The sequence below is a fragment of the Myiozetetes cayanensis genome, unplaced genomic scaffold, assembly GCF_022539395.1.
Source record: "Myiozetetes cayanensis isolate MyiCay16 unplaced genomic scaffold, myiCay2020 scf10, whole genome shotgun sequence".
Taxonomy (NCBI): Eukaryota; Metazoa; Chordata; class Aves; order Passeriformes; family Tyrannidae; genus Myiozetetes; species Myiozetetes cayanensis.
This window is the reverse complement of record NW_026086605.1, coordinates 898262-923085: the sequence shown is the minus strand read 5'-3', so window position 1 is coordinate 923085 and position 24824 is coordinate 898262. Positions and strand designations below refer to the sequence as shown.

Genomic DNA, 24824 nt, shown 5'->3' with positions numbered 1-24824 from the left:
CTGGTTTGTGGCAGGGGGGAGTGGATCTACCCCTTGATAGTTAAGACTTTTTCCTCAAGGCACTTCATTACCTCTGCAGCTCCTGTGCCTCCAGGGTTATTTGTACCCCAGCCTGTCAACACAAGCACCCCTGGCTTTTGGGAGGCCCTGGCCAGGCAGAGGAGCAGAGAGGCTGCGTGGAGAGGTGGCCGCTGTGTTGGTGGAACATCTGCACAGCAGCTTTGTGCTGAGAGATCTCAGGTAATGCCTTCCTCCCTCGCAGGAGTGCTACCTGTGAGCCCGTCATCCATGGCAAGGACAGCAACGCCAGTGGAACACACACACAGAAGGTGACACAGAACACCTGGCACAGTGCTGTGTGTGTGGCATGGCAAGAGTCACCCGGGTGTCGGCTTGCCCGTGGTGCAGCTCCTTGCACTTCACAGAGAGCCCGGCTGCACAACCAAAATTCTACTGCTCCCCAAGGAAAATCATCTAAATATTACGGTGTCCTCAGCAAGGGAGAACGGCAATACCCTCTGCTGAGCGATTGTGTTTCAAACCAGTAGAGGGCATTGGCAGACACAGAGACTAAACAGGTTCGTTACAGGAGCTTGAAAGTCAGCTGTTATTTACAGAGATCAAACAATAGCACACTTCAAATACAGTACAAAGTATCAAAACTAACCCTTCAAAGTTAATCAACACAAAATATGACTAAAATCATTGAGATTCTTATAAGACTTTCCAATTTTACAGACCTTTATTGCAATACAAATACTTAATTAATTTTATCTAATATCCTTGAAAAGTAGTTAAAATAGTTTGTTTGTTTCACTAACTAAAGCAAGGAGAGGTTAAGTGCCTTGCCCTAGCTCCAGATCTGAGTGCCACGTGATGGGACTCCTAGCTTAAGAGTCACTGTTGTGCTTCTAAATAACACCAATTGATACACGAAGAAAAACTCTCTGAGATGTTAAGAAAACTGCTTCCTAACCCTTTTTGTGAAAAACAGTCTGATGATATTCCATTTACTGATATGCAGAAGGGTGTTTCTCTTCTATTGCCAGAGGAATGTATCCAAGATCCCAATCCAGCATATGAACCTAGTGTCCTTAACCACAAAACAGGGACCTGATGTGTTTGGATCCCTGAAATCTGTCCCGTTCCAGGAGAAGACCTGACACTGGGCTGATGTGTGCATTGTGGGGAATCACGGCTGCAGGTCCCATGAAACAGATCCTGTACTCAAAGTAACAAATGTAGTTGTAGCAACACAGGAGTCAGGTCAGAAAACACAACAGTCCCCAGTCCCAAGAGGGTGAATGAATGCTATGGAATAACAAGAAGTGAATTCATCCCCTCATTGGCCTGCCATTGCTGGGATCCTGTTGAAATAGGGTAAGGGTGCCTGGGTACATCTGCAACAGCTCAGTTAGCCCTTTGTCTTCTGCAAAAAACTTCTTCCAAGAACCCAGAGAACCTACAGAGTTTACACTTGGAATGGATATAGGTGATGAAAACTCTTTTCTACCTGTGAGTCACTAAAATTGAAAATATCTTCTTCATTCCTCACAGGAAGCCTGTGGCAAGAACAATAACTGAGCACAAGACTTCCAAGTTTCACTCTGGATTTTTGGACAAAAGGTTCTACTTCCTCCCTGAATACTGTGTCCTAGTGCTTTAGAGATGCCCTTTTCTAAAGAGTCAGGGCTTGATACTGATTTATTCAGTTATGTACTTCTCTCAAACAAGAAAATTTAGGAACATCTGAGCAGACCTGCTTAGATCTTATATGGCAGAGTATGTGGAAAAAAATGCCCTCTGTAAACCTTTTAATTGAGTTTAAATGTTCATTTGACTATAATTATTTTAAAGGATTGATAAAAAGTATATTTTAAGTTTGCAACAAATTAAAAGTTTAGGAAGGAAAACCCAGAGGCTATTTTATTGTCTTTACATCTCTCTTTAAAATCATATTAATTTTCCTCTCCAACACTATTTTAGTGTATTAAAATATAACCGTGCTAGAAAAATTTCTCATTATGTTAGCAAAAATGAAGACAAGGTAGATAGTATACCAACACAATGACTGTAATCTGCTAATACAATAAGGTCTTCCTACTACGTTTAAATAAGAATCCAGTTCTTGATCATTTTGACATAGTTTGAAAACACTGCCTCAAAAGGATAAAATGGAGCATTTCTCTGTGCTTAAGAAAAAGTTTCCTACGTCCTCATTTACTGCTAAAAAGAAACAAGTAATAATGCAAAATGTATGCTGTAGGAGATTTCATTTCTGCTCCAGGAAATTGTATATTTTGCAGAAATAAGATGTACAAGGTTAGCACTTACACACTAATACTTGGCTACCGTACAGTGACAATTGACAGACCAGCACCAAAAGCTGCTGTTTCCAGTTCCTGAGCACACCATCTGCTTTGCTCTGCAGAGATTCCTGTAGCAGGAACCTCATATTCCTGTTGCCACAAGAAAATATACCTGACAAAGTACGCTATAACAACTGGGACTCACAGTAGTATCTGTAAACATCCAACTGCAGGCAAAGGAAGGTAACACAGATACAGAGAAGGTTGCCTAGAACCTGAAAAATCAGAGAGATCATGGAAGATTCAAATTCAACTTTGTGTTACATCTAATTGCAATGGTCCTTCCTTCTGAAGTTCAAGTGGCTTTTAATAATAGTGTCCAAAATATCCAAGCTGTAATTACTGTGTTGTGCTAGTTTGATGTTCCACAGGAATCTCAGAGGCATGACTCGTTTCATTCATAAGAGTCACTGTTTGGCAGGTCTCCAGGACAGGAATTCAAGTGAGAAAGGAAGTTAGATCAGTTGACCAAAAGGAAATAAATCAGGTTATTTGAATATTTGCTCAATGGGGAACAGAAAATTGCCATGAGAAGAATTTGACACTGAACCAAGTGCTGGACACAATAGCAGCTCTCATGATTTTGATGTAGGAACGTGAGTGTTGGTCACAAGGTTGTGCTGCCTTTTATTTTCTTCTTGAAATAAAAAAACCTCTACACATTGTTTCAACAACAAACTCTCTCACAAATAAACAAACAAAAAACCCCAAACAAAACACAAACCACAGTAAATAATAAATTCTGCTAAGTAGCCAACAATCCCTTTTGTGCTTTCATCAAGCACTGACTTTGTGAGCACAAATGCTTCTGGATTGATGAAAGTCAGGCAGCAGCTCTTGCCACCATTTTTCTTTCATGGAACAACCTGTGAGAACTCAGAATTTATTGTGGGAGGACTGGAGATTATCCTGAAAATTTGGCCTTTAAAATTACAAACACAACTACTGTAGCAATTACAAAATGAAATTAATGTGAATATTTGAGTACTTCATTTGTGTGCACTGCCAGTGCCATTGGCTTATGGATACTAAATAAGGAACACAATGTTTGGATACAAATTGTGTCACATGAAATTAAATTTGCCTTTTGAAAATGTATCCCTATCAAACACATAAATCTACAGGTCATAGAGGTGTCACACATTTTTCAGTTTTTTGAGTGTGTTGAAATTAAGAAGACATCAGGCAGCCCAATGGTCTAACAACCTCCGAGGACAAAAGGCAGTGAATATCCAGTATCAATACAGTTATTAATTACCAGTTATCTGTATACCAAATATAACCAGTTATTAAATGTAAATAAAATAACTCTCTTAAAAATTGATTTCCCAGATGAGAGGAAAATCTAGTTAGCAAGCTGAGTGTGAAATTTACATGTAGTTCATGAAAAAGTGATTACTTACGGAATTAATTGATTTTAGAAATGAATCTAAGGATGTAAAATTATGGCATAAAACTGAAAACAATCTGAAGATCTGCTTTATGTCCATGAGAGAGGCACTTAGTTTTCCCTTCCATGCACAGCCAATCCCAGAAGCTGTGATCCACCAAGAAATCTCTACTCAAAGCCATATTCCCTATTATCCATCTCCATAGCACTTGCCCTCTTCCCATTCCCCTCATGTATGTCCACAACTGGGTTGTGTCCTGATGTGGGATCAGCAGTTCTTTCCCCAGAAGTCTCAGTATCATACTGAGATATAGTTTTAATCTGTCAAATTGTCACTCAAAAATGCATCTTCTCACCAACTATCTGAAGAAAGGGAAACCTCCCCTCTTTCAGACACATTTCAGCGCTAGTGACGTCAGCCTTACCCCTTCAGCATTTCCTTGCAGTTCTCTGTGCCTCCCTTCCTGTTGCTCCTTCTGTGCAAGGTGCTTTTGCTGAATCATACTCAGGCTGCTCCTAAATATTCCGTGCTGTGTGTCTCACCTGTGAAAGCAGAAAGGACAAGGAGTTAACAGAATCCTCCACACGTCCTTTGCCGAATGCTCTGCATGGACTGACAGTTCCCTTTGAAGCACCCAGCACACTGCTGCGAGACTCAAAATTCCCAACGAGGTTCTAAGAGCTTTTCCACATTCCTGGAGCAGCTTAAGGAAAACATGAGCTCTGATGCTGAAGGAGAATCCACAAGGAACAACCTCGTAAGATTTGTGACTTCGCGTTTTTGTGGTTTTCTCTTTCCCACATTAATCCAGGGCACTAGTGGGAACCTTGAAAGGACTTTTCAGTTCTTGAAAAATATCTCTTTTTAGATCTTCTGCTCTCTTCAGAGAATTACAGAATCAACTGGGTTGGAAAAGACCTCTGGTATGATCAAGTCCAGCCTATGACCTAACAGCATCTTGTCAACCAGACCATGGCACTGAGTGCCACGTCCAGTCTTCCCTTAAATGCCTCCAGAGACAGTAACTCCACCACCTCCCTGGGCAGCCCATTCCAATGTCTGATCTCCCTTTCTGTGTAGAGCTTCTTCCTAATGACCAACCTAAACCTCCCTCTGTGTCCTGAAGAGTATGACCATAGTCATTCTGTGCCAGCATAAACGCTTTGGTATGACGTGATTATAGGGTTTACTCTTGGAACAGATGCCATATTTCTTTTCGGCAGCCAGGACTTTTGTACAACCTGCTGCCTGTCTTTCTTCTGAAAGAAGCACGAGCCTCATGAGGAGCAGCTGAGGGAGCTGGGGTTGTTGAGCCTGGAGAAAAGGAGGCTCAGTGGGGACCTTATCACTCTCTGCAACCCTCTGACAGGAGCGGGGAGCCATGTGGGGGTCGGGCTCTGCTCCCAGGGAACGAGGGACAGGGTGAGAGGAAACCACCTCAAGATGTGCCAGGGGAGGGTCAGGTTGGACATGAGGGGGAATTTCTCCACAAAAAGGGTGATTAGACATTGGAATGGGCTGTCCAGGGAGGTGGTGGAGTCACCGTCCCTGGAGGTACTCAAGGGAAGCCTGGACGTGGCATCAATGCCATGGGCTGGGTGACGTGGTGGTGTTCGGCCACAGGCTGGACTCGATGGCCTCAGAGGTCTCGTCCAGCCTCACTGGTTCTGTGATTCTGACAACAACCTCAGTGGCACTTGTTGGGCCAGCTGCCCCTTCGGGAACTCTTCCGGAAGCCTGTGGGAATCTGTTCCCCTCACAGGGAACACCCCACACCTTCCCAGGGAACACCCCACACCTTCCCAGGGAACAGCCCACACCTTCCCAGGGAACACCCCACACCTTCCCAAAGAACACCCCACCCCTTCCCAAAGAACATCCCACATCTTCCCAAAGAACAACCCACCCCTTCCCAGGGCACATCCCACCCTTTCCCAGGGCACGCCCCATTCCCAGGACACGCCCCCATTCCCAGGACACGCCCCCATTCCCAGGACACGCCCCCATTCCCAGGACCCGCCCCCCCTCCCACGGCCACACCTCCCGGGGGCCGCCCCGCCGCGTTGCCATGGAGACCGGCGGGGCCGCTGATTGGCTGGACGGCACTGCCCAATGGGCGGGCGGGGTGTTCCGGCGGTGCCAAGATGGCGGCCAGGTAAACAGGGCCGGGCGGGGCCGGGGCCGGGACAGCGGAGGAGCTCTGCGGGCTCTTTGCGGGACCCTGCGGGCTGTTGGCAGCGCCGCCCGGCCTGGGGGGGCTGGGGGAGTGCCGTTTGCCGTTCCCCGCCCTGCGGTGCAGCCGCTTTTCCCCCGGAGCGGGTGCCCCGGGCGGGCTGTGCCGTGCCGGCTCTGCCGTGCCGCCCAGGGCAGGGCTTGTGCTCCCCTGGAAGCTGCTCCGATGGAGGCACGGGAGGCGTTTGCTGCCCCTAAACCGAAAGCAGCCGTAAACAAATGCGAAGGGGCATAACTTTAAAGAACGGGAAGGCGGGGGGCGGAATGAACCAAAGCGTCAACCTGTGCGCTCAAATCGTCTGCTCCTCTCCAAACAGTAAGTAGCAGAAGCTTTACAATGTGCTTGTCTAAGGCGCGTACCGATAGTTGCCTGTGAGAAGCTGAAGTGTTTCCGATGGCGTGTTTGGTGTGTCTGTTCTCTCCCCTGCAGGTGTTTTTCCCCTCGGGATGGGTGACCTGGCGAGTCTGCAGTGCCTGGACGTGGTTTGCTCTTGCTGAACCTGGAGGATGTGGAGCGGGCTGCTACCCCCAGGAGTGAACGAAAGTGATGTCGATTCGAGTTCTGATGGTGCAGACGATTCACCTGCCTCCTCTTGGAAGAAAGGGGCACCGGAGGACACTGAGGGAGCTCAGCTGTCTGAACTCTTGGACAGGAGTGGGCAGGGCAGCAGTGCCAGCAGCGAACCTGTTGTGGCGCCGCTGGCAGATGAGGAAAGCGAGTGTCAGACGTGCCCTCCTGGAGTCTCTGTACACATCTGGAACGTGCGTGTCTCTGCAGGTCTCCAAACCAGCAGGGCAACAGGCTCAAAGTCAGATGGCTGATTTTTAGATCAAAATAACTCAATGTTATTTTTCAGCTGCAATGAAATGTAACATGATTGAAGGATATACCTGAGGTTGTTTCAAGCAGGGAGAACAGGGATTTAGGTAGGAAGTGACTGGGTAGTTTGGTGGTGGCACAAGGAGTTGTTATAACTAGGCAGCAGCAGAAATGTATTCTGCAGCACATTCCATGAGAAAATTGTCAGTTTTGAGTAGTCCTGGGATGCTGGGAGGGCAGAAAGTCAGGGAGAGGTGGTGAAGGATTAGAACCAATTCTGTTTTAACACCATTAGAGTTGGATGTTCTTGATTTATAAATCTGAGTATAGTAGTTAACATCAGGTACTGTGGATAATAAGATACTGTGACAGCATTTCTCAGCACAGTATGTAGTTTCTTAAAAATGGGGGGGGGGGAAATTAAAAATACTGATTTGCTTTTTCTTAATCTTGCAGAAATTTGTGGAGCTTCAGAAGAAGCACCGTGAAATGAAAATGGAAGCACAGCAGGAAAACAGATGCCGAAAGAGAAAGCGCCACCGAAAAGGTGTTTTTTGTAATTATGGAATTTGCTTTCTCAAAATTGAATTGTTATCAGCACATGCTGGGTTTGGGGTGGGGAGTTGGTTTTGTTTGGCGCTTTTTTTTTTTTCTTTTTAATGAAGAACTGAATGCCTGAGTAGATGTATTCTGTCTGTTATGTAGGGTTGTATTTTTCCAGTTGTGTACAACACTTGCAGGTGAAGGTTGCAAATCGCAACTTCAAAATGCAAGTAATATATTTGTCCTCTTCTTTAAAAGAAGGTAGAACTTTCTCAGTTAATATTGATCTATAATGGTTAAGTGTATCTCAGTAATTTTATAAATCATACTTTGGTGTGTTGTAGTTACAACTTCTTCGCAGATACTGTAGGAGTTTAACTCAGTTTAGCTGAGTGGTTTGAATCATTGGGTAAAAATCCCAGTGTGGCAGCCCTTCAAAGGAAATGTGGCCAATTAGAGCTCTGGGACTTCCCTGGGTGCTGTGGGGTATTGCTGTGTAATGCTGCATCTCTCTTTTCTTTTTTCCCCTCAGCAAAACAGACGAAGGCCGATGAGGTGACTAAGAGGTATAACCAGGTCAATGTGATTGATTGTAACCAGGTCAATGTGATTGTAACCAGGTCAATGTGATTGTAACCAGGTCAATGTGACTGTAACCAGGTCAATGTGATTGTAACCAGGTCAATGTGACTGTAACCAGGTCAATGTGATTTCCTGAGGTCCATTTTTAGTATCAGGCAAAACTTGTAAAAAGAAGCTTGATGGCAGGCATGACCAAAGCCTGATTTTGAACACCATGTTAAATATCTGCTGAATTTGTTCAGTGTCTCTCTTGGGCAGGCTGAGTTTGTACCAGTGATTGCTTAAAGGACTTACTGCTTGATTTTAAAAATCAACACTAATTTATTATTCAATCTGACTTAAAATAGACTTAATGTTATTCCTGATAGTGTTTTGCAAGTAACTGCATGCAACCTTCTGTTCAGCCTGCTCATTCTCTTCTTTCTTCCTTCTTGTATTGTATTTCCTTCTGTGTTACATTTACAGTTGGATTTGATGATCTTAAAGGTCTTTTTCAGCCTGAATGATTCTATGATTCTATCAGCTTGCTTTCAGCATTCTGGAATTATACTTACAGAGGGGGAGGAATAATTAATCTCACTTGAATTAAGAACTGAATGGGTGAAGAGAGCATGCCTGCCAAGTGGGAGAGTTTATTTTAGCATTGAATCCTATTTAGCACAGAATATTACAAGTTGTGGAAAGGGGACTGGTTACACTGATGTCTTGTTTGTTTATTTTTAGTAGCCAACAGTTGGAAAATGAAGAGAAATGGAAAGAACTTACACAGTACTTTGGAATCAATGATAGATTCGAATCACCTGTGCATAGCAGGGCCCCACAAAAGGTGAATGTTGATACAAAGGCAGTGTCAGCTTATACTTGGCAGTAAAAGAAGTTGACATTACTGAGATGGGAATAAAACTGAGGCTTATTTGAGAGTAAATGATGAAGTCACTCTCAGGAAGGGCAGATTTGTGTACATTATTAATAAATAAATGTTTTGAATGGTTGCTGTGCTTGCTGTTGAGACAGCATCCAGGCTTGGTTCCTGTCTGGTTATGTTTTCTCAGAATGCTTCATATGTGGTGTTTGACTTTTTATTTTCTTCTGTTTAGTCGTGTTTTAACTTTAAAATGTGTCACAGAAATCCTTCAGTTGACACCAGTGGCTATAGGAATTAAAGGGGCAAACCTATCATGCATTTTTGATGGGATTCTAACACTTTCTGCTCATAAATACTGTGTAACTAGTCATGTTTGAACTAACTGGTGCACATAATGGACAATTAAGAAACTTTGTGCATGGTGAGTTCCTGGTAGCACTGTTTGTTCTGTAGTGTTCCTGTAAGTGCTATGACATCAAATGTTCATTTAGCCACCTTTAGGATACATTTTGGTTTTTCCATTTGCCTGCAGTAGGTTTCTGCATGAAAGTCATGAGATGTTGTTCGCTTCTTAATTTTGGTGGCTGTTTGGTTGTCGTTAAACCGGTCAGGAGAGATCTGGAATGAGGCCCAAAGTGTTAAAATGCAGGTGGTTTCCACAGAAGTTCAGGGACTTTAGTGGAAAGTGTGTCTCATTATTTTCAGAAAACACATCTCACAGAACTGGCTATCACTGCAATTTCCAATTGTGCCTTTTTTATGTTCAGCTACCACCTGACATAATTCAAGTGCAGAGTTTGCACATCCCTGTTTTTCCAGAATTCTGTTAGCTTTTTTGGTTTTGTCTCTTAGAAAAGAGTTTGTTATGAAACTGTCAAATGTGTTTTCTTTAGCATCACTAATATTTAAAACCCATGAGGCTGTAAATTGTCTTTTGTTATGAGAGTAAGTTTTTCTGTGAAATTCTGAAGTCAGTGCCCTCTGTTATGTTACCCTTCTGTATTCCATCAGAAGTTTCCAACTATAATTTCCAGGAAATATTTACTTTTTATGGTGGTGTTATTTGTAAAATATTGCTGTTGAACGAGTTATGTTACATTGATCATAACCTCTGAAAATAAGAAAATAACCTTTAAATTCTGAAGCTTTTTCACTGTTTTCCGAAGGGCTGCTAGAATTTTTAATTTATTAGTACAGGGAGTGGCATCGTGCCAGAACTCGGTTTTTGGAGAGAGATAAGATCTTGGAACTGTAACGATACAGTGGTAATTGCCATTCTTCATGTTACCTGACACATATATTTCACATTTTGTTTAGAAGGCTCCGGGGATGGAAGAGATAAGACAGATCTTCAGATGAAATTTCATTGTGACAGGCATAAACTAGTCCGTGTAATTTTTTTAACCTATAGTATTATCCTGCACATAAGGTGGAACTAATGCAATGATTTGTGCTCGGGCAGCCTTTCAGGGAATTCTTAATTACACTGTCCATGACAGTCCATAGACAGAGTGGTCTGTGTCACATAGAAAGTGCAGGTTTGTGCAGTGTCCTGAAGAATCTTATGAAAGAAATACTTTTAGAAAGGAGGTGCTCTGTTTAAATGTGTTCTTGTTGTCTTAAAGATTTTTTTTCTTTTTCCTAGTCTGGCCTTGAACTGAGCATAGAGAGGTGTGTGGCTGAAGGTGACATTGCCAAGGCTGAGGAGCTGAGTGACAGGCTGGCCATGCGTGAGGTGAGTGGGCTGTTCACAAACACTCCGAGGGGATGTTGAGTTCTGGTGCGTCTGTACAAGAAGTGTCCTGGCTAAAACAGGGTTGATTGTTTGCTCCATCTTTCCTGTTCCTTGAGCAGGGTCCTGGCAGTGACTGAAGGACTTTGCTGCTGACCTAGTAAGGCTTGGACAGCTGGAGCTGTGTTTAAGACTTGAAAATTCAGCCACAAACAGTGCCAAGTAACTTTGCTTCAAAGCCTTGCTGCTGACTCCTCGGTTCACAGGGGTTGGTAACTAGTCATCCACAGGGAGGTTCTGATCTCTCTGCGTGTTGCAAGCCAAGAGAACAGGAGTAGGATGTTCCATTCCTCCCAGTTCCCTGGGCCTCGTATTTTATTTGACATTACCACCTCAATCAGCTTGGGAAGGCTGAAGACAGGTAGAGATTTACCAAGCTTAGAGTGAGATGTGTCCAAATAAGGACATACATACCCCAACTTGTGTTCCAAGACTCTTTCTTCCTGTGTGTTCATGCTTTCAGGAGTTGATGGCTAGAAGAATTCAGGAGAAGAATGGGAGTAGGTGGTTGTCAGATACATTGCTGTAGCCTTAGAATTGTTTTGGATTTTTTTTTTTCTCCTTGTCATAACTTTTTAGTGTGTAAATGCATATCTAAAAACAAATCCAGGTGAGAAAAACACAAGTTTTTTCAAGATGTTGTCTTGTCTGTTGGTGCATGTGAGAAATTTCATGAAGAGCTGTGCTGCTCTTTGCTATAAAAATTGGACCCTGTTAAATCTGTGTGTAGTGCTCAGGAAATACTTAAACTGGTGAGGATTCTATCAGGTAGCTCTGATCATTTCATGTCAGAAGTACTTAAATAGGTGCACATAAGGTAGGTGGTAGCAGCTGTATATGTAATGTATCTGTAAATATGTAATTTAAATCCACGGGGTCTGTTTTGCCCACTGCTAGTTGTGCACGGGGGAGAAAATGCAGAGGAAGAAAACCAGGATAAAAATATGGCTGGAATAGCTTTGAAGCCAGTTCAGGAAAAAGCTAAATAATCTGGTTTGTATAATTTAGAGATTCTAGATTTATATTTAAAATAATTATGTAATTTTTGCTTTCATTCCTGCATTTTGCATCTTCTTCCATCTTCACACAGGTAGTGAGAGTTTTCTGTCCACTGTATATGCTTTCAAAATTTAAAGGTATTGAAAAGACAAATTTTAATGAGTAGTCACTCAGATATTGTAAATGTTTCTTAAATACTGGGGGGTTTAAAGTAAGCTTTAATGTAAAACTGCAGATTTAAATCTGTTTGTTGCGATGTATTACAGTGTTGTGGTGGCTTTAAAAAGAGATGGCTTTTGAAATAGAAATAAAGTTGTTTAAGTTCTGTAAGGTTAGGTAAAACTAACTGTTCCTCAGGGAGTGTTCTTACACAGTCATTGAACTCCTCCAGTTAGTCACTCAGGGCAGTTTCTAATGACTAGACTCTTATCTGCCTTGTCACCCGTGATCACAGGACTTCAATCTGCAAAGATTACAGCTATTGACAGTGATAGGAACGTGTCCTGATGTTCCCTTCAGGTCTGACCAGCTTCTGGCTGTGACATTACCTTTCATGTGTGCAACATGAAAAACACTTGCCGTTCTCCTTCACAAATGTCGTTATCCCATCTGCTCTAAAGTGGTTAGAGTATCATAATCAATAAAACATACTGAGGTTCTAGTGCAAATTGTTTGACTATAAAAACAAATTAATGTAAGAAGTTTTAAGGTTTTGTAATATTTATGATAAACTGTTATCTGATTTTGGTAGCCATGGGATTATACAACGTCTAGCACATCCCAGGTGCTGCAGCAATGTATTATTATTTGTGGAACATTAGCTCCAAATTGTTGACTTTCAAATATTAGCATGTTGTAATTCTGAAAACAAAATGCTTGAAACATTATTAGTATTCACAGCCTTGACTTGGTTTTGGTTAAGTGGGTTTATCTGAATAAATAGTGTGTTGAAAGAAGGAAAACTCAAATGACTGGCTTGATCTCTCATGAGGAGTCCTGTAGAGGCAGATTCCATGTGAATTCACTGGGGTTCTCTGCTGTTGTAAGGATGTGTTCCATTATTCACTGCAAGGTTCATTTTCCTTTGTGATTTTCAGAAGCTGTATTTTTTTAAATGGATCTTTTAAAATGCCTTTTTTCCTAAGGAAATTGTTCTAAGAGTGACTGATTCAGTGAAGAGCTATAGAGAAGGATTTGCTTATGCAAGAGGTTGATTCAACACTCCTTGCTTTGTGTACAAGTACAGTTAATGTTGCTTTCATGTTGTGCAGAGTTGATTCACTCGCTGCCTTCCTTCTCCTGGCAGTTTAAGGAAATGTCCCTTTTGAAACTCTTTTTACATAATGCTTCTGAGAAGTGAGTTAATTTTTAAAGTGTGGGCTCTTTGTGTCCCTCTGACTTCCAAATGCAGCACAGCACTGTGAGCGAGCCGGGCGTGCACTATGGCTGTGTTGAAGGGCACCACTTCTGAAGTCTGGAGCAATGCTTGGATGAAATTATTGTTCTTTTATCTCCCCTCCATCTCTTTCTGGGTAGTTTTCATTTTTCTGGGGCAGTGTTCCGGGGCTGGGGACAGGGGCTGTGTGAGAAGCAGCTGTGTGCTGTTTGGGGTGCAGCCCCCCTGGCAGCCGTGTGCAGACTGTTCAGTGGGTAGGTGTTCCTTTTGAAATCAGGTGTTTGGGGGTTTAATCGGCACCATTTTCTTTTGCAAGAAGCAGTGACTGGAACCTGCTGATAAAGCTTTTGCTTTGAGGCACAGATCCCAGAGTTCTTAAAGCCGTTTCCTGCCTTAATAAGTGAAACTAATTTTTGATGTATAACATTTATAAGCCTGTGAAACTGATAGGGCAGCTCCAGTATTTAGAAAAATGAAGCCAAAAATAAACAGATGATGAGTATAGACAGTAAAAACACGTCCTAAAAAGCAAAGGAATGTCAAAATGATGCTGTCAATATGCTATCATTATGACACAGTGAGAAAAGGTTTTTTAAAACCAAATTCATTCAAAATCAGTGATGACTTAGGCAATATGCGTAATCTAGCAGCTGTGAATGCATTACAGAATTTTACATCCTAAAAACCTAAATGTGATACTGCTTCGAGGTTTTGGGTCTTTTGCTTTCCCAGTGGTACTTGTTGCAGGTTCCGTGAGGAAAACGTTACTGTACTGCAGTAAATGAGGCATTGGGCAATATGTTATTTGTTGTTTGCTTCTGCTTTGGCAAATATGCACAAATGGTGATTTTTGAAACAAAACTTCTCAGTCTGGTAGTGTTCCAGGTTTGAGACTGAGAGTTAGAGCTTGGATACCTTATACATCATGCTGTATTTCCTAGTGAGGATTCCTGTGCAGCTTTTGAGATTACCTGATGTGTGTTACCCCTGTCTTATTGGCAGTTGGTTCTGTTATAAAAATGAATTGTACTTACATAATGATGCTGATACTCTGTGTGACCTCTTGACAAACCTCACTACAAAGTGTTGGCCCTTGTCTCCTGTTGTCAGTTATCAGGGTAGCAGATCCTTAAATGTGGTATCCTCAGCCATCTCCAGAGCATGTTCTCATGTGGGATATCCTGCTTCACTGAGAGGTCTAGTGATCCTGCAATTCTTGATTTCATTCTTTTTTTGACAAGTGAAATTCTTCCTGCAGAAATGCTGACATCACTGTACTATGTTGTACAGAATAATTTGGGCCATCAGTTCTCTGCTCCTTTAGCTTCTGCTGGAGCACCTCAGCCTGTGATGCAGTTGGAGTGTACAAGATCAGCACTGCTTGGATAAATGTGTTGAGGAACAACATAATGCACATGGCTCATACTGCTTAGCTCACTGTAGATCTTCAAGCACAGGCAGACTGCTGAATTATTTCTTTGATAGCTGCAGTACAGTGCTATTAGCATTAAATAACTAGCAATTCATTGCAGTGTGCATGGTATAATGTGCACAGTCATTGTTCATTGTTGTAATCCAGTTGCTGTCTCTGTTATCACATTCCAGGGCTTCCAGCATTGGCAGAGTTCTTCGTGTTTCAGAGTTCTGCTTCTCAAATGTAGGCTGGAACACCTAAAGCTATTGTTGGAACACTGCATTTAAGGATGACTTGTTTAACTTGAGGGGTGCCAATAGAGCTGCTGTTAATAATGTAGGAGTTATTAAAGAAATTCTAAACCTTTTAGAATGAAAGTTATTGAGAGAATAAAGTTTATGGGGACATCTATCTGGGCTGAAGTAAAATGTTTTCTTTTGGTGATGCCCTAGGGTGGGGTAGCTGAGATCTAACCATAGCAGGAACTTGGATATGTGGCTGGGAACAGACACTTGGAATTATGTCAGCTTTTTAATGCTTGGTAAAAATCTTCTTGGAGTAGTATCTTGAGCTGTAATTAAGTTGTTCCTGCTGTGTTTGTGGGAATCTGCCTAGATTTTTTTTAAAGAATAAATGTTGATGAATTAGAGCACTGTGACTGGGCATAGTTGGATGTGTTCATCCCATTGAGTAAGGGTGGTGTGTGGAGATACCTGGTAATTTCACTTTGCTGTAAATCGGTTTCTGGTTGGAGTGATACTTGTAAAAATTGTTTTCCTAATTAAACCAAATAATCTGAAAAGATTCCCCACCTCCAGTCCTAATATATATTTTCCAAGCTTTATTCCCCTAGGCAGAGAGGTTTTTTCATAGTGCTTCTGTGCTCAAGCCATGCTGTGGTGTCTCAAAAAGCAGAACACAGATTTCTTATGGCTCAGATATTCTGAGGACTAATCTGACTAAAGCTCAAACTTTGCCTTTTCTTGTGGTTTCTGTGTTAACTGCCTGGTAGGAAGGTGCCACATTGTCTAAGAGCACATTAGCCTGAGGACTGTAACATGAACATGATAAAATGGTCTTGACCATATTAGACTTACCTGTCAAAAGGGACTTCTAAAATATTTTGTAATTTAGTGTGCTAAATTGCTGGAGTAGTTGTCAGTCTCTGAATAGCACAGACTTTTTGACAGCACTGTTCTGAGTGCTCAGCTTAGTGGCTTTTGACGTTTTGGTGAAAGATTTTTGAAAGCTGCAATTTATAGGGACATTCTGGTACTTAATCAAACTTAAATGAAAGATCTACATCATAATTGATAAAATTAATTAGCCATTCACTGGGATATCGTTCTCATGCTATGGCAAGATCAGTCCTGCTGTTGTCTCCCAAATTTGATGCTTCAGTTTGCCCATTTCCTCATGATCAAATTAGGACCTGCTGTCTGTCCATGACTTCTGGTCCCATCACTTGGAAAGGGAAGAACACAACCAGGGTTGTAGGTCATGACTGCTGAGAACCCTTCTGGAAACTGGTTTGCATTTGAGAATCTGGGTTGGATATGATGGATTGTGGTGACACTGCTGTTAGAGATGGGCAGGTGTTCGATATTCTGTTGAAGATATTCTGTTGGTAAAATAAAATTTCTAAATTCTGTGCAGCATTTACCATTTCTCATAGAGTTTTTAGGAACCTGAAGTGAGTGATGCAATTTGATATGGAATGTCACCAAGTACCAGTTAGCTTGGAGGTCTTGCCTGTTGAAGAGCCCCCAAAAAGGAAAAAAAAAAAGAGCTTCTGTTTTTATCTCTGAAGGTTTTCCTTTCTTACTCTTAGTAGAGGTGCTTCCAAATACCTCTCTTCATTGAGGTGGTTTTCTTTTAACCTTTAGAACATGGCAGGGTTATCACCTAGAATTACATTCTTATGCTCCCTTAATTATGTATATCTTTTCCTTAACAAACCTTAAAAAAAGATTTCAGATGTTACAAGTCTAATTAAAGAGACAGACAAAGCACAGTTTATACTGTAGATTTTTTCTGCAGTTCAATTAATCAGCATGTTTTCTCTTTTAATTAAAACCATTTTAGTAAATTAAAGCCCACAGCAAAACACATATATAATTTGTTTGTAATTAGCTCTTAATTGGTGGTAGTTGAAGCTTAGCACCCTTGGTTTCTTTCTTCATGATTGCCATTTTATTAGCAGCCAGTCATTAATTAATCTTTTTTTCTAATTAGCTTATAAAACTGTTGATGGCACATTATTGTAAATGTGATTTTAAGTTCAAAGCTTGTTAATAAGCTTTCTTACTTAGAAGAACAGAGATAAAGAAATTGCTGAAAACAGTACTACAGTTCTTTTTTTAAAACTGCCTTTGTTATAAGGGGGCTCTGTAAAGCATCTAACAGCTTATGGTTAATTTTTTAATGCTGTGTTTTCTCATGAATGGAAGAAGTTACTTGCATTTAAATGTTTAAGTCTAGCAAAGAGCTTAATATTAGAACAGTTTTTCTGTCCTTGCTCCATTACTGTGTCATCCAAATATAATTTGATGTTGTAATACACAGCATAAAAATACAACAAAGGTATTACAAAGTATTTTACAGTGGAAGTTGAACACATCATTGAAAGGGGACAATTTTCACTGCAAAATCCACTCGGTATCCTTGTTTGCTTTATATATTTTATATACGTCAGCAATGGATAACATTCCATAACATAAAAGGAGAAAATCATTGCTACAGGCAAGCCTGAAATAACCAGATTCATATTTGATGAGAAACTGTAACACTGTATTAAAGGGCTGTTTGGCTTCTCTGGTATGGTCGTAGGATATTTCAGGACCTGTTTGAATATCAGTGTGTTGTTGGAGCTTCTGTGGGTTTGACATTTTTTATTTCACACCCAGATATTTCTGGAGCGGTTCTTGAATCAGTTGTGTCAGTACTTGTATCATTCAGCATTTCCAGTCTGAATGAGGAGTCTTTGCTTAGTGATGTTTAATGTTTAATGTCTTGATTTGCAGGGAAGTTTTCTGGAAGTTACAGTAGATTCTGTTGCAACTTAATAAAAATGTTTACTCTTCTGCCTGAACTCTACATTCCATTTCAACTTCAGCCATTTCTTTGCTTGTTTTAAAAGTGTTTTATGATGCTGTGCGAGAAACACTAGAAAGGGATAGCTGACAAGGAAAAAATTAAAAATTGGATAAAAAGTAAATGAATAATGTCATATTACTAAAAAGATGAGAGGCTAATTTGTGCCGACTTTTTGCTAATTTTGTTCAAGCCTCAAAATGAGGAGCTGTCACCCGTTCTGTGTAGCACTGATGACAGTGCCAATGATCCATGAAATAAGCTGCCGCTGGCTTTGTTCTGATAAGAATGAACAAATCTGCACAATGTACGGCTCCCAGAATCTCATTTTCATACTTGCATGCAGGCTAAAAGAAATAAGCTGTTTGCAGGCTTGATTAATCAGACATTTGAGGGTTTTTTGTCTCTTTGATCTCTTTCGTCTCCTAGGTAACTTGCTTGACATTAATGTTGAGCTTGAGTAAAGACAATCAGGAATTGTAGACCAAACTGATATAAAAATTAAAGACCTTAACACTTTAAGTACTCCAGTAATGGTTCCGCTTTACTTCAGAAAACATCTGTTTTCATTTAATTAAAGAACAAAAGAGAACGGCATAAATATTTTTCATAGAGACCTGTTATTCCATAAAAAGTTAAAGTATGATAATTGGTGTTTTTAAATAAACGCCTTGAAAGTGTTCAAAAAGAGGCGAAGCTTCAGATATTTGTTACAAGGTAACAATTTCAGACTGGTAGAAAATTTTCATTTATGCTGCATTAAACATCTAGAGTAAGATATTTGACGTGATTTTTGGTCAGCTTCAAAATAGAAAGGTCTTTGCCCTGTAGAAACTTCAGTTTGTGGGGTTTTTTTATGTTTGTCTTAAAATACACACATATATAGCGTTACAAGGATGAACCATTATATCAGCTTTACTACCCAGTATGATTTACACACTTTAAACCTGTAAAATTGAAAGGAATTTAAAAAAAAAAAAAAATGTCGCAGTGCGTTTGCTTGAGGTTATGCAGACGCTTTTACAAATCTTCCAAGTGGCTGTAAAGATGAATGCCTCAAGGGTCTAGCCAGGGCCCTGCTTTTCCAACCAGCTAAAGCCCTTATCTTAAATCCAAGCAAAGTACCATTAATCTTTTTGAAAGACCTTTTATGGCTTTTAATATATCCCAAATTAGAACATTTTACACCCTTGGTTCCTGAAATATGGTGATAAAAAGCCTTTAGAGCTTAATTTTCCTTACTGCGTGCTCTGACCAATTTGCAGTTCTTTGTGATAATGTTTAGACACCTTAATTAAAATGCAGCAAAATATTGGATGTTCTATATGGAAAATGCTGATACTTTGACTACACAAGAAATTGTTGTATATATTTTTATTCATGCTTTCTTACTTCTTTTAAGATTGTATTTTATTGAGTTATCTGATGACCTGAAATGTTAGCAGTTTCTTTTTTTTTTTTTTTTTTTTTTAATGTAAAATCCATTGACCAAGCTTTTATGGATTTCTCTTTGGGGGGGCAGGGAGTGAAGATGTATGTCTGGGCGTGGGTGGGAGCAGAAGACATTTAATCTGACTAAAATGTTTGTGTCTGTTTATATGCAACGTTTGTTTTCATGTCTTGAAAATTTGACTCTATGTGGCCTAGAAACGATAACCAGGCTGCAAAATGTTTCTCCTTTTACTTCCCCATATGCTGCAGAGGATCTTATTATCCTGTTTTTTCTGTGCTTTTTTAGAAATGGGAGAACTCATTCTGTCTTCCAAGAAGTACAGATAAAAAGATTTTTCTGCAGCACTTGTGTAGACCTCACTTGTGTATATTTGTATGTATGTAAGTGCTCAATAGGCCACTGGAATAGAAGGAGGTGCTGTTATTCATCTCCTGGTAAAAGTTAATTTTCAAGTGTGTTAGGAGGTAAAATACAGTTAATAAAGGAATGGCTCTGCTGATTGACTTCAGCCATCAGAGTGCTCTATTCTTTAAGCTAATAATTAGTCCTGTTTCAATTTAAAAGTAAACATTTTTTGGATATTTTAGTTGAGTTTTCTTAGGCATTTTTATACTGCAAGTATATTAAAGTTAATAGCTGCCCTTAAATATTAAGTGACAATGCAAATAAAAGAATGTTATGTTTTAGTCATTGACCTGAGATGTGGCAGTTCAGATGTTGGCATTGAATTACTGATTATATAAAATGTTAATGCTCAGGGGGGAAATTATGTAGATAACATAAAAGTTTTGAAATAGCTGGTCACATTAATTATTTTGTGCATTGAGATGATTCCATAGGTACATAAATATGACCTTATAGCATGTACAAAAAGTGGATGAGAAACTTGTTCAGCATTCAGTTTTCCTTTTCAAACACTGTGTTTATGAAATATTGCTGTGCTGTGCTTACTGCCCTTTCTTAAAGGCTGCTGCAGAAGGGCTGCTTGCTTGACTCTTGAACCCTGAGAGGACCAGAAGGTAGAATACCTTCTAGTGACGCTGGCTTGGTGGGTTTTTTTGCTTTGGTAACAAAATGATCACCTACCTATTAAGTGTTTGGTGGGATGGTCGTAGAAAACGTGTCATCTGCACCTGGAGATGTGTTCTGGAGTCCTCTCTGACCTTATCTGGATAAAGCATTTCTCAGAGCAAATCAGTGTCTGTGCAGATGCTGCAGATGGTTCAAGTGTATTACCATTCATCGTGGACCTTGAACCAAAGTGTTAAAGGCTGTTCTTACACCTGGCTCTCCCATGCCTCTGTTCTTTGATGCTCCCCTGACATCTGGGGAGAATTTAGAAAGTCCAGTCAGAAACATGTTTCCTAATTTCAGTAGGTTTTGGGGTGGATTGAAAGAAAACCTGTTTGGCCACATCAGTTTGTAGCAATTTTGGCTCAATGAATTGCTCACTTGTCTTGGTGTTACTAGTAGTAACTCTGGAGAACAAATTCCTCTATAATTCATAATGTCAGGTCGTGACAGCAACCACAAAATGTAACTACAATAAACAAGTTGACATTCATTATAGTGATCTGCATTCTCACAGTTTCAGTAGGTTCATGGAAGGAAAGTGGTATTCACCTTCAGCCTTTACAACCTTACTTGAAAAGCATGCGTATCATCACACTTAAAACCTAAAAGCTAGGAATGTGAAGACTAAATGGCACAGACAGTAAGGACAATGTTTTTTTTATCTTTGGACAGACTGATTATAAATAGTTAGTGGCTCTACTGGAAAATGCATGGTAGTAGCAGCTCTTCCTGTATAAAATCATATTTTTGGGTGGTTTTGATACTGGTAAGACCTCTCGTGATATCACAGCTGAGGTCAGGGGCTGATCTTAATAAAGGAGACTGTGTCTTTGTGTATTCCTGTCTGTTTAAAACAAGCAAACAAAAGGATCTAGTGAGCTGTTGCCCTTTGCTTTTATTTTTGAAACTCAGGGGTTTGGTGGAAAGGATTTCTTGCCCCAGGATCCTGCACCTTTGTGTTTCTCTCAAGACATTGCTGTCTGTCCCATCTAGCAGTACATCATTGGCCTAATATTTGAAAGATATTTTGGTATCTATTGACTGTTGAGAAACAATATCAGACCAAGTAATTTGTGAGGCTTACATTTCATGTGAGCCATTTGCATCTAATGAGTTTTCCTTTGTTCCTTTTCATGTCTTAGCTCGGTGTGAAAATTGCCAAAGCAGCTGCTTGCCGCAACTTCGTGAAAGCCAAGCAAGAGGCAGAGGCTGCCCAAGAAGCTCAAAAGAAAAAGAAGCTTGCTTGGGGGTAAGTCATTTGAGTATGGAATTAAACATTTGTGGTTTCATTGGCACTAAGTGTATACAACACAATCTCAGTTAAATGTTTTCTTAGTTGAAATAGGCTTGTGCTAATCTTATTTGTTTAGTTTAACCTTGTTGGGTTTCGGTGGGGTTTTGTAGCAGTGTATCAGGCTTCAGTGCAGAGGCTTTATCAGAAATAATGTACTGGTTATATGGCTGTATTTGTCTTCATGTCTTTATTACAGTATTAAAAATAAGGTTTTATTTTTGTTGTTGTTGAGAATAACATGGTTAAATACCTGCAACGCACGAGCTTGTGATTGCTAATGTGGTTTTTGTGTCCTGTTTCAGATTTGAAGCCAAGAAAAGATGGGAAACAAAAAGCAACATGGGATACATGTAATCTGTCGTGCTTTCCTCAGAAGTCACATACCTGTTGTTACTTGAAGAATCTTTGTAGGCATCTTGTTAAATCTAAACATAAAAACAAAACCCAGCACATCCAGTGCCTTGTATTTATCTTCCTGCTGTTAGACTGCACTGGCTTGTTTTGGTGCTGTCTTATAAAATAGTAAAAAGTACTATTTAAACATCAATCCTATGTTAAATGTAGCACTTTTCTCATAAATATGAAAAACTTAGCTAATGCATTTCAGAATGCATTTGGAGTCTGGTAGAGAACTGCCTGAACTTGGAATAAAACACTTGGTCCAAACATGTTTTGTGCTGTACTGCAGTTATGAGGGGTGGGTGTAAGGGGAAGGGTAAGTTTTCCTGCTGGGGTTACACAGACTTAATGCAGGCAGTACTGCTTTCCTGCTTGAAAGCTGGAGGGGAACTCTAAATAAAGAAAAGCAAAACAATCCTACCTGTTTTAAACCAAAATTATTTATGCATTTATAGCCTTAGTAAATAGAAACACAAAACATTTGTGTCCCTCTCCTGGAAGGATCTGGTACTTTTTGTCATGTCCTGGTGCCACACTCTTCAGAACATTTCAAATTCCGATTTTTCTCTCCTTCCCAAGAACACATGTTTTAAAAGTACCAATTTCTTTGAGCAGATAAAATATAGAATTGTGTATCTTGGAAAAATATCTGAACCGTGTTAACGTTGTACAGTCAAGTGCACCCGAGATACAAATGCAGATCTTCCTAGGAGTCATGTGTTTTACAGATCAATTAGGATTTGAATGTTTATGTTATAAGATTATAACAAGAACTGGTGATAATGTTTCTTCGAAATTGTTCTCAGTGAAAAGCAGGTACACATTCAGAACTAATAACTTTCCTCCCTGAAGCTCTTGCGTGTATGTGTAGCCACCACAAGGCCCGAATTGAATCAGTAACGTAAATGTCAGTTATTGTTAACCAAGATTAATATGTTTCAGGCCAGAGGTGTGGTATTAGCGTAATGGTGATTTACTGTGGAAGTTCTTGAGGCTAAAACACCTTGCCAACAAACAGCAATTGGAAGTTTTACGGCAGCAATTCGGGGAGTTCAGCTTTGCAGCCCGAGCTGGAATGGTGCATTTTTGTTCATTAGCCCTCGGGATATTTGATTCTCTGTCTTTTTTTAGCAGAACATCGTATTTCTTTCACACAGATGAGAGTTTGCAGCATGGTAATCTGCAGTTAGCTGTAATTAGCTGTGATGACAGAGTTGAACACAATTGCCAGGATTGTAAATCAGGGGCTAAACAGGTTTCTGCAGTATAACACCATAAATCTCACTCTAGGCTTACAAACTACATTGCTTTAGGAACTTGTGTGTGGAAGGAAGCAAGTGTTATCTCTAGTAAAGTGATTATAAAGGAAAATTGCATGTTTACGTGTGCAAACACACAGGTTACACCGTGAACCTTCATCGAGATTTTTCTCAGTTCCAAGTGCTCCTGTCCAAAAGTTCAGGCACTCTCTCCATAATTTCTGTTATTTTTTAAGCAGCTGGCAGATGGGTGTTAGATACAGTTGACCTTTCTGCTTGTTGTATACTGAAAAGCAGAGTGATGCTGATTATTTAGTGCCAAACACATCAGCAGTGTTCCATTAAACATTTTAAATTACTAATATAATGTATTAAGTATGCTGTATATATTTTTGCAGTAAAGACTCTTAATAGTAACAGTATTTATGTGTCAAATCAAGATCTTGATCTAGTTACAGGGAGCAGTGTTTTTTGTTATGAAAATGTGCTATAAAAGAAATCCAAACCCTCAAAAACCAGCTATTGCCCTAACACCTCTAATACTTCTCACTTTACCAATCAGTTTTATGTTAGGCCATTAATCATGTAACTGTTTAGGAAGTATGCAGAATATTTGCATTGGGTTACTTGTATCATGAATTTAGAATGGTCACATTTCAAGCATTTTTATCTACCTAAAGTATTTGCTTATTATAGTTGATTTCCAGAATCTCTGGTTAACAGGGAAGATTCAAAAGCCTAATCCAGCTTTATAGAGATCCTATAAATACATAATAAATGAATGCACGATGGTGCCTTTAATAAGCATCCTCCTAAATTGGTGATCTGTTTTGAAATGTTTTGCATTCCTCACACTTTTTTTTGGTAATGTTTGTTTCTGTGTTGTAAATTTTGGCCAAACAAGTAAAACTGCATTCTGAGACCTAACCTTTTCTGTTCAATGTTGTTAAAACAAGTGCTTGGTTTAATTAACTCGTTAAGCTTTTTAATCAGCTTTAATGTCTTAGACTGAACTAAATTTGAGATGTAATAATAATTCTTTTAGCAAATGAAAAGTTTGCATTAGCTTCTAGTCTGACTGAAATCTAGAGGAATGTGCTTAAATTATAAATTTGGGTATGAATCTGTTGTGAAGCCAGGTATTTATTAGGAGCTCATTTGATGCTATCTTGAGCTGGGCAACAGTTAAAAGGCAGCCTTGCCTGAGCACCTTCCTCCCTTCAGAAGGCTTGGAGATCAGAACTGCCTGCACTAGTTTTGCCCCAGTTTTTTCTCCACCACAATGTCATATTTTGTCCAACACTGGTCATGGTGCTCTCTTGGATATCCTGAGTAGCCTTAAGTCTTCTGAGGAAAAAGTTGCATTTCTGCTCCCACCTCCTGTTCTTGCCGTTCTGTTGCATTTGAAGGCCTGCACAATCAAGAAATTCTTTTATCAGCTCCTATGATAAAATACAGCCAGTTTGAAGTTTGACAACAGCATACTAATACAATTACTAGTATTTCTTAATACCACATTCCTGAGCTCCTTAACCAAAGTGTGGCTGCAGGGACAGTTTGACAGATAAAAACATATATATAGTTGTTCGAGTTTTAATAGTTTTTTGCCTGCAACCATAATCTGTATCATTATTTTTTTTTAGTTTAATTCTGTTGGACAAGTTTCAAAGATAAATATGGTGTGTAATAAGTCTTTGCAGCCTCTAATTTGTGAAGGAGTGTCTGTCCAGTTAATACTTGCTCATTGAAGCAAGGGGTTTTGAAATAGCTGAAGTACGAACTGTAATTACTGATGTCTGTTTCCTATTCACCTATGGCTTCTGGCATTTGATCAAAAACTGTAATGTAT

At 40.0% G+C, this 24824-nt stretch overlaps 1 protein-coding gene and 1 long non-coding RNA gene across 11 annotated transcripts in view; one reads left to right on the top strand and one right to left on the bottom strand.

Annotated features, from left to right (window-relative positions):
- Window positions 1-4281, bottom strand: part of LOC126634823 (uncharacterized) — a 78396-nt gene extending 74115 nt beyond the window's left edge. The window contains exon 1 of the long non-coding RNA XR_007627459.1: window positions 4185-4281. This is a non-coding gene — a long non-coding RNA (uncharacterized LOC126634823). The remainder of the gene's footprint in view (window positions 1-4184) is intronic.
- A 1586-nt stretch (window positions 4282-5867) lies between these two features.
- Window positions 5868-23897, top strand: FAM204A (family with sequence similarity 204 member A). 10 transcript variants are annotated; one of them, XM_050340876.1, is made up of 9 exons: window positions 5868-5915; window positions 6423-6754; window positions 7269-7359; window positions 7888-7931; window positions 8036-8055; window positions 8661-8763; window positions 10448-10537; window positions 21166-21272; window positions 21620-23897. In XM_050340876.1, exons 2-9 carry the CDS (start codon window positions 6500-6502, stop codon window positions 21669-21671), a joined length of 762 nt encoding a protein of 253 aa, XP_050196833.1. In that variant the 5' UTR covers window positions 5868-5915; window positions 6423-6499; the 3' UTR covers window positions 21672-23897. The 10 variants fall into 10 exon arrangements, with proteins under 10 accessions (XP_050196833.1, XP_050196838.1, XP_050196837.1 ...); XM_050340881.1 differs by having other exon boundaries at window positions 6423-6770; XM_050340880.1 differs by lacking the exon at window positions 5868-5915 and adding an exon at window positions 6029-6308 and having other exon boundaries at window positions 6423-6770.
- Window positions 23898-24824: the final 927 nt, after the last annotated feature.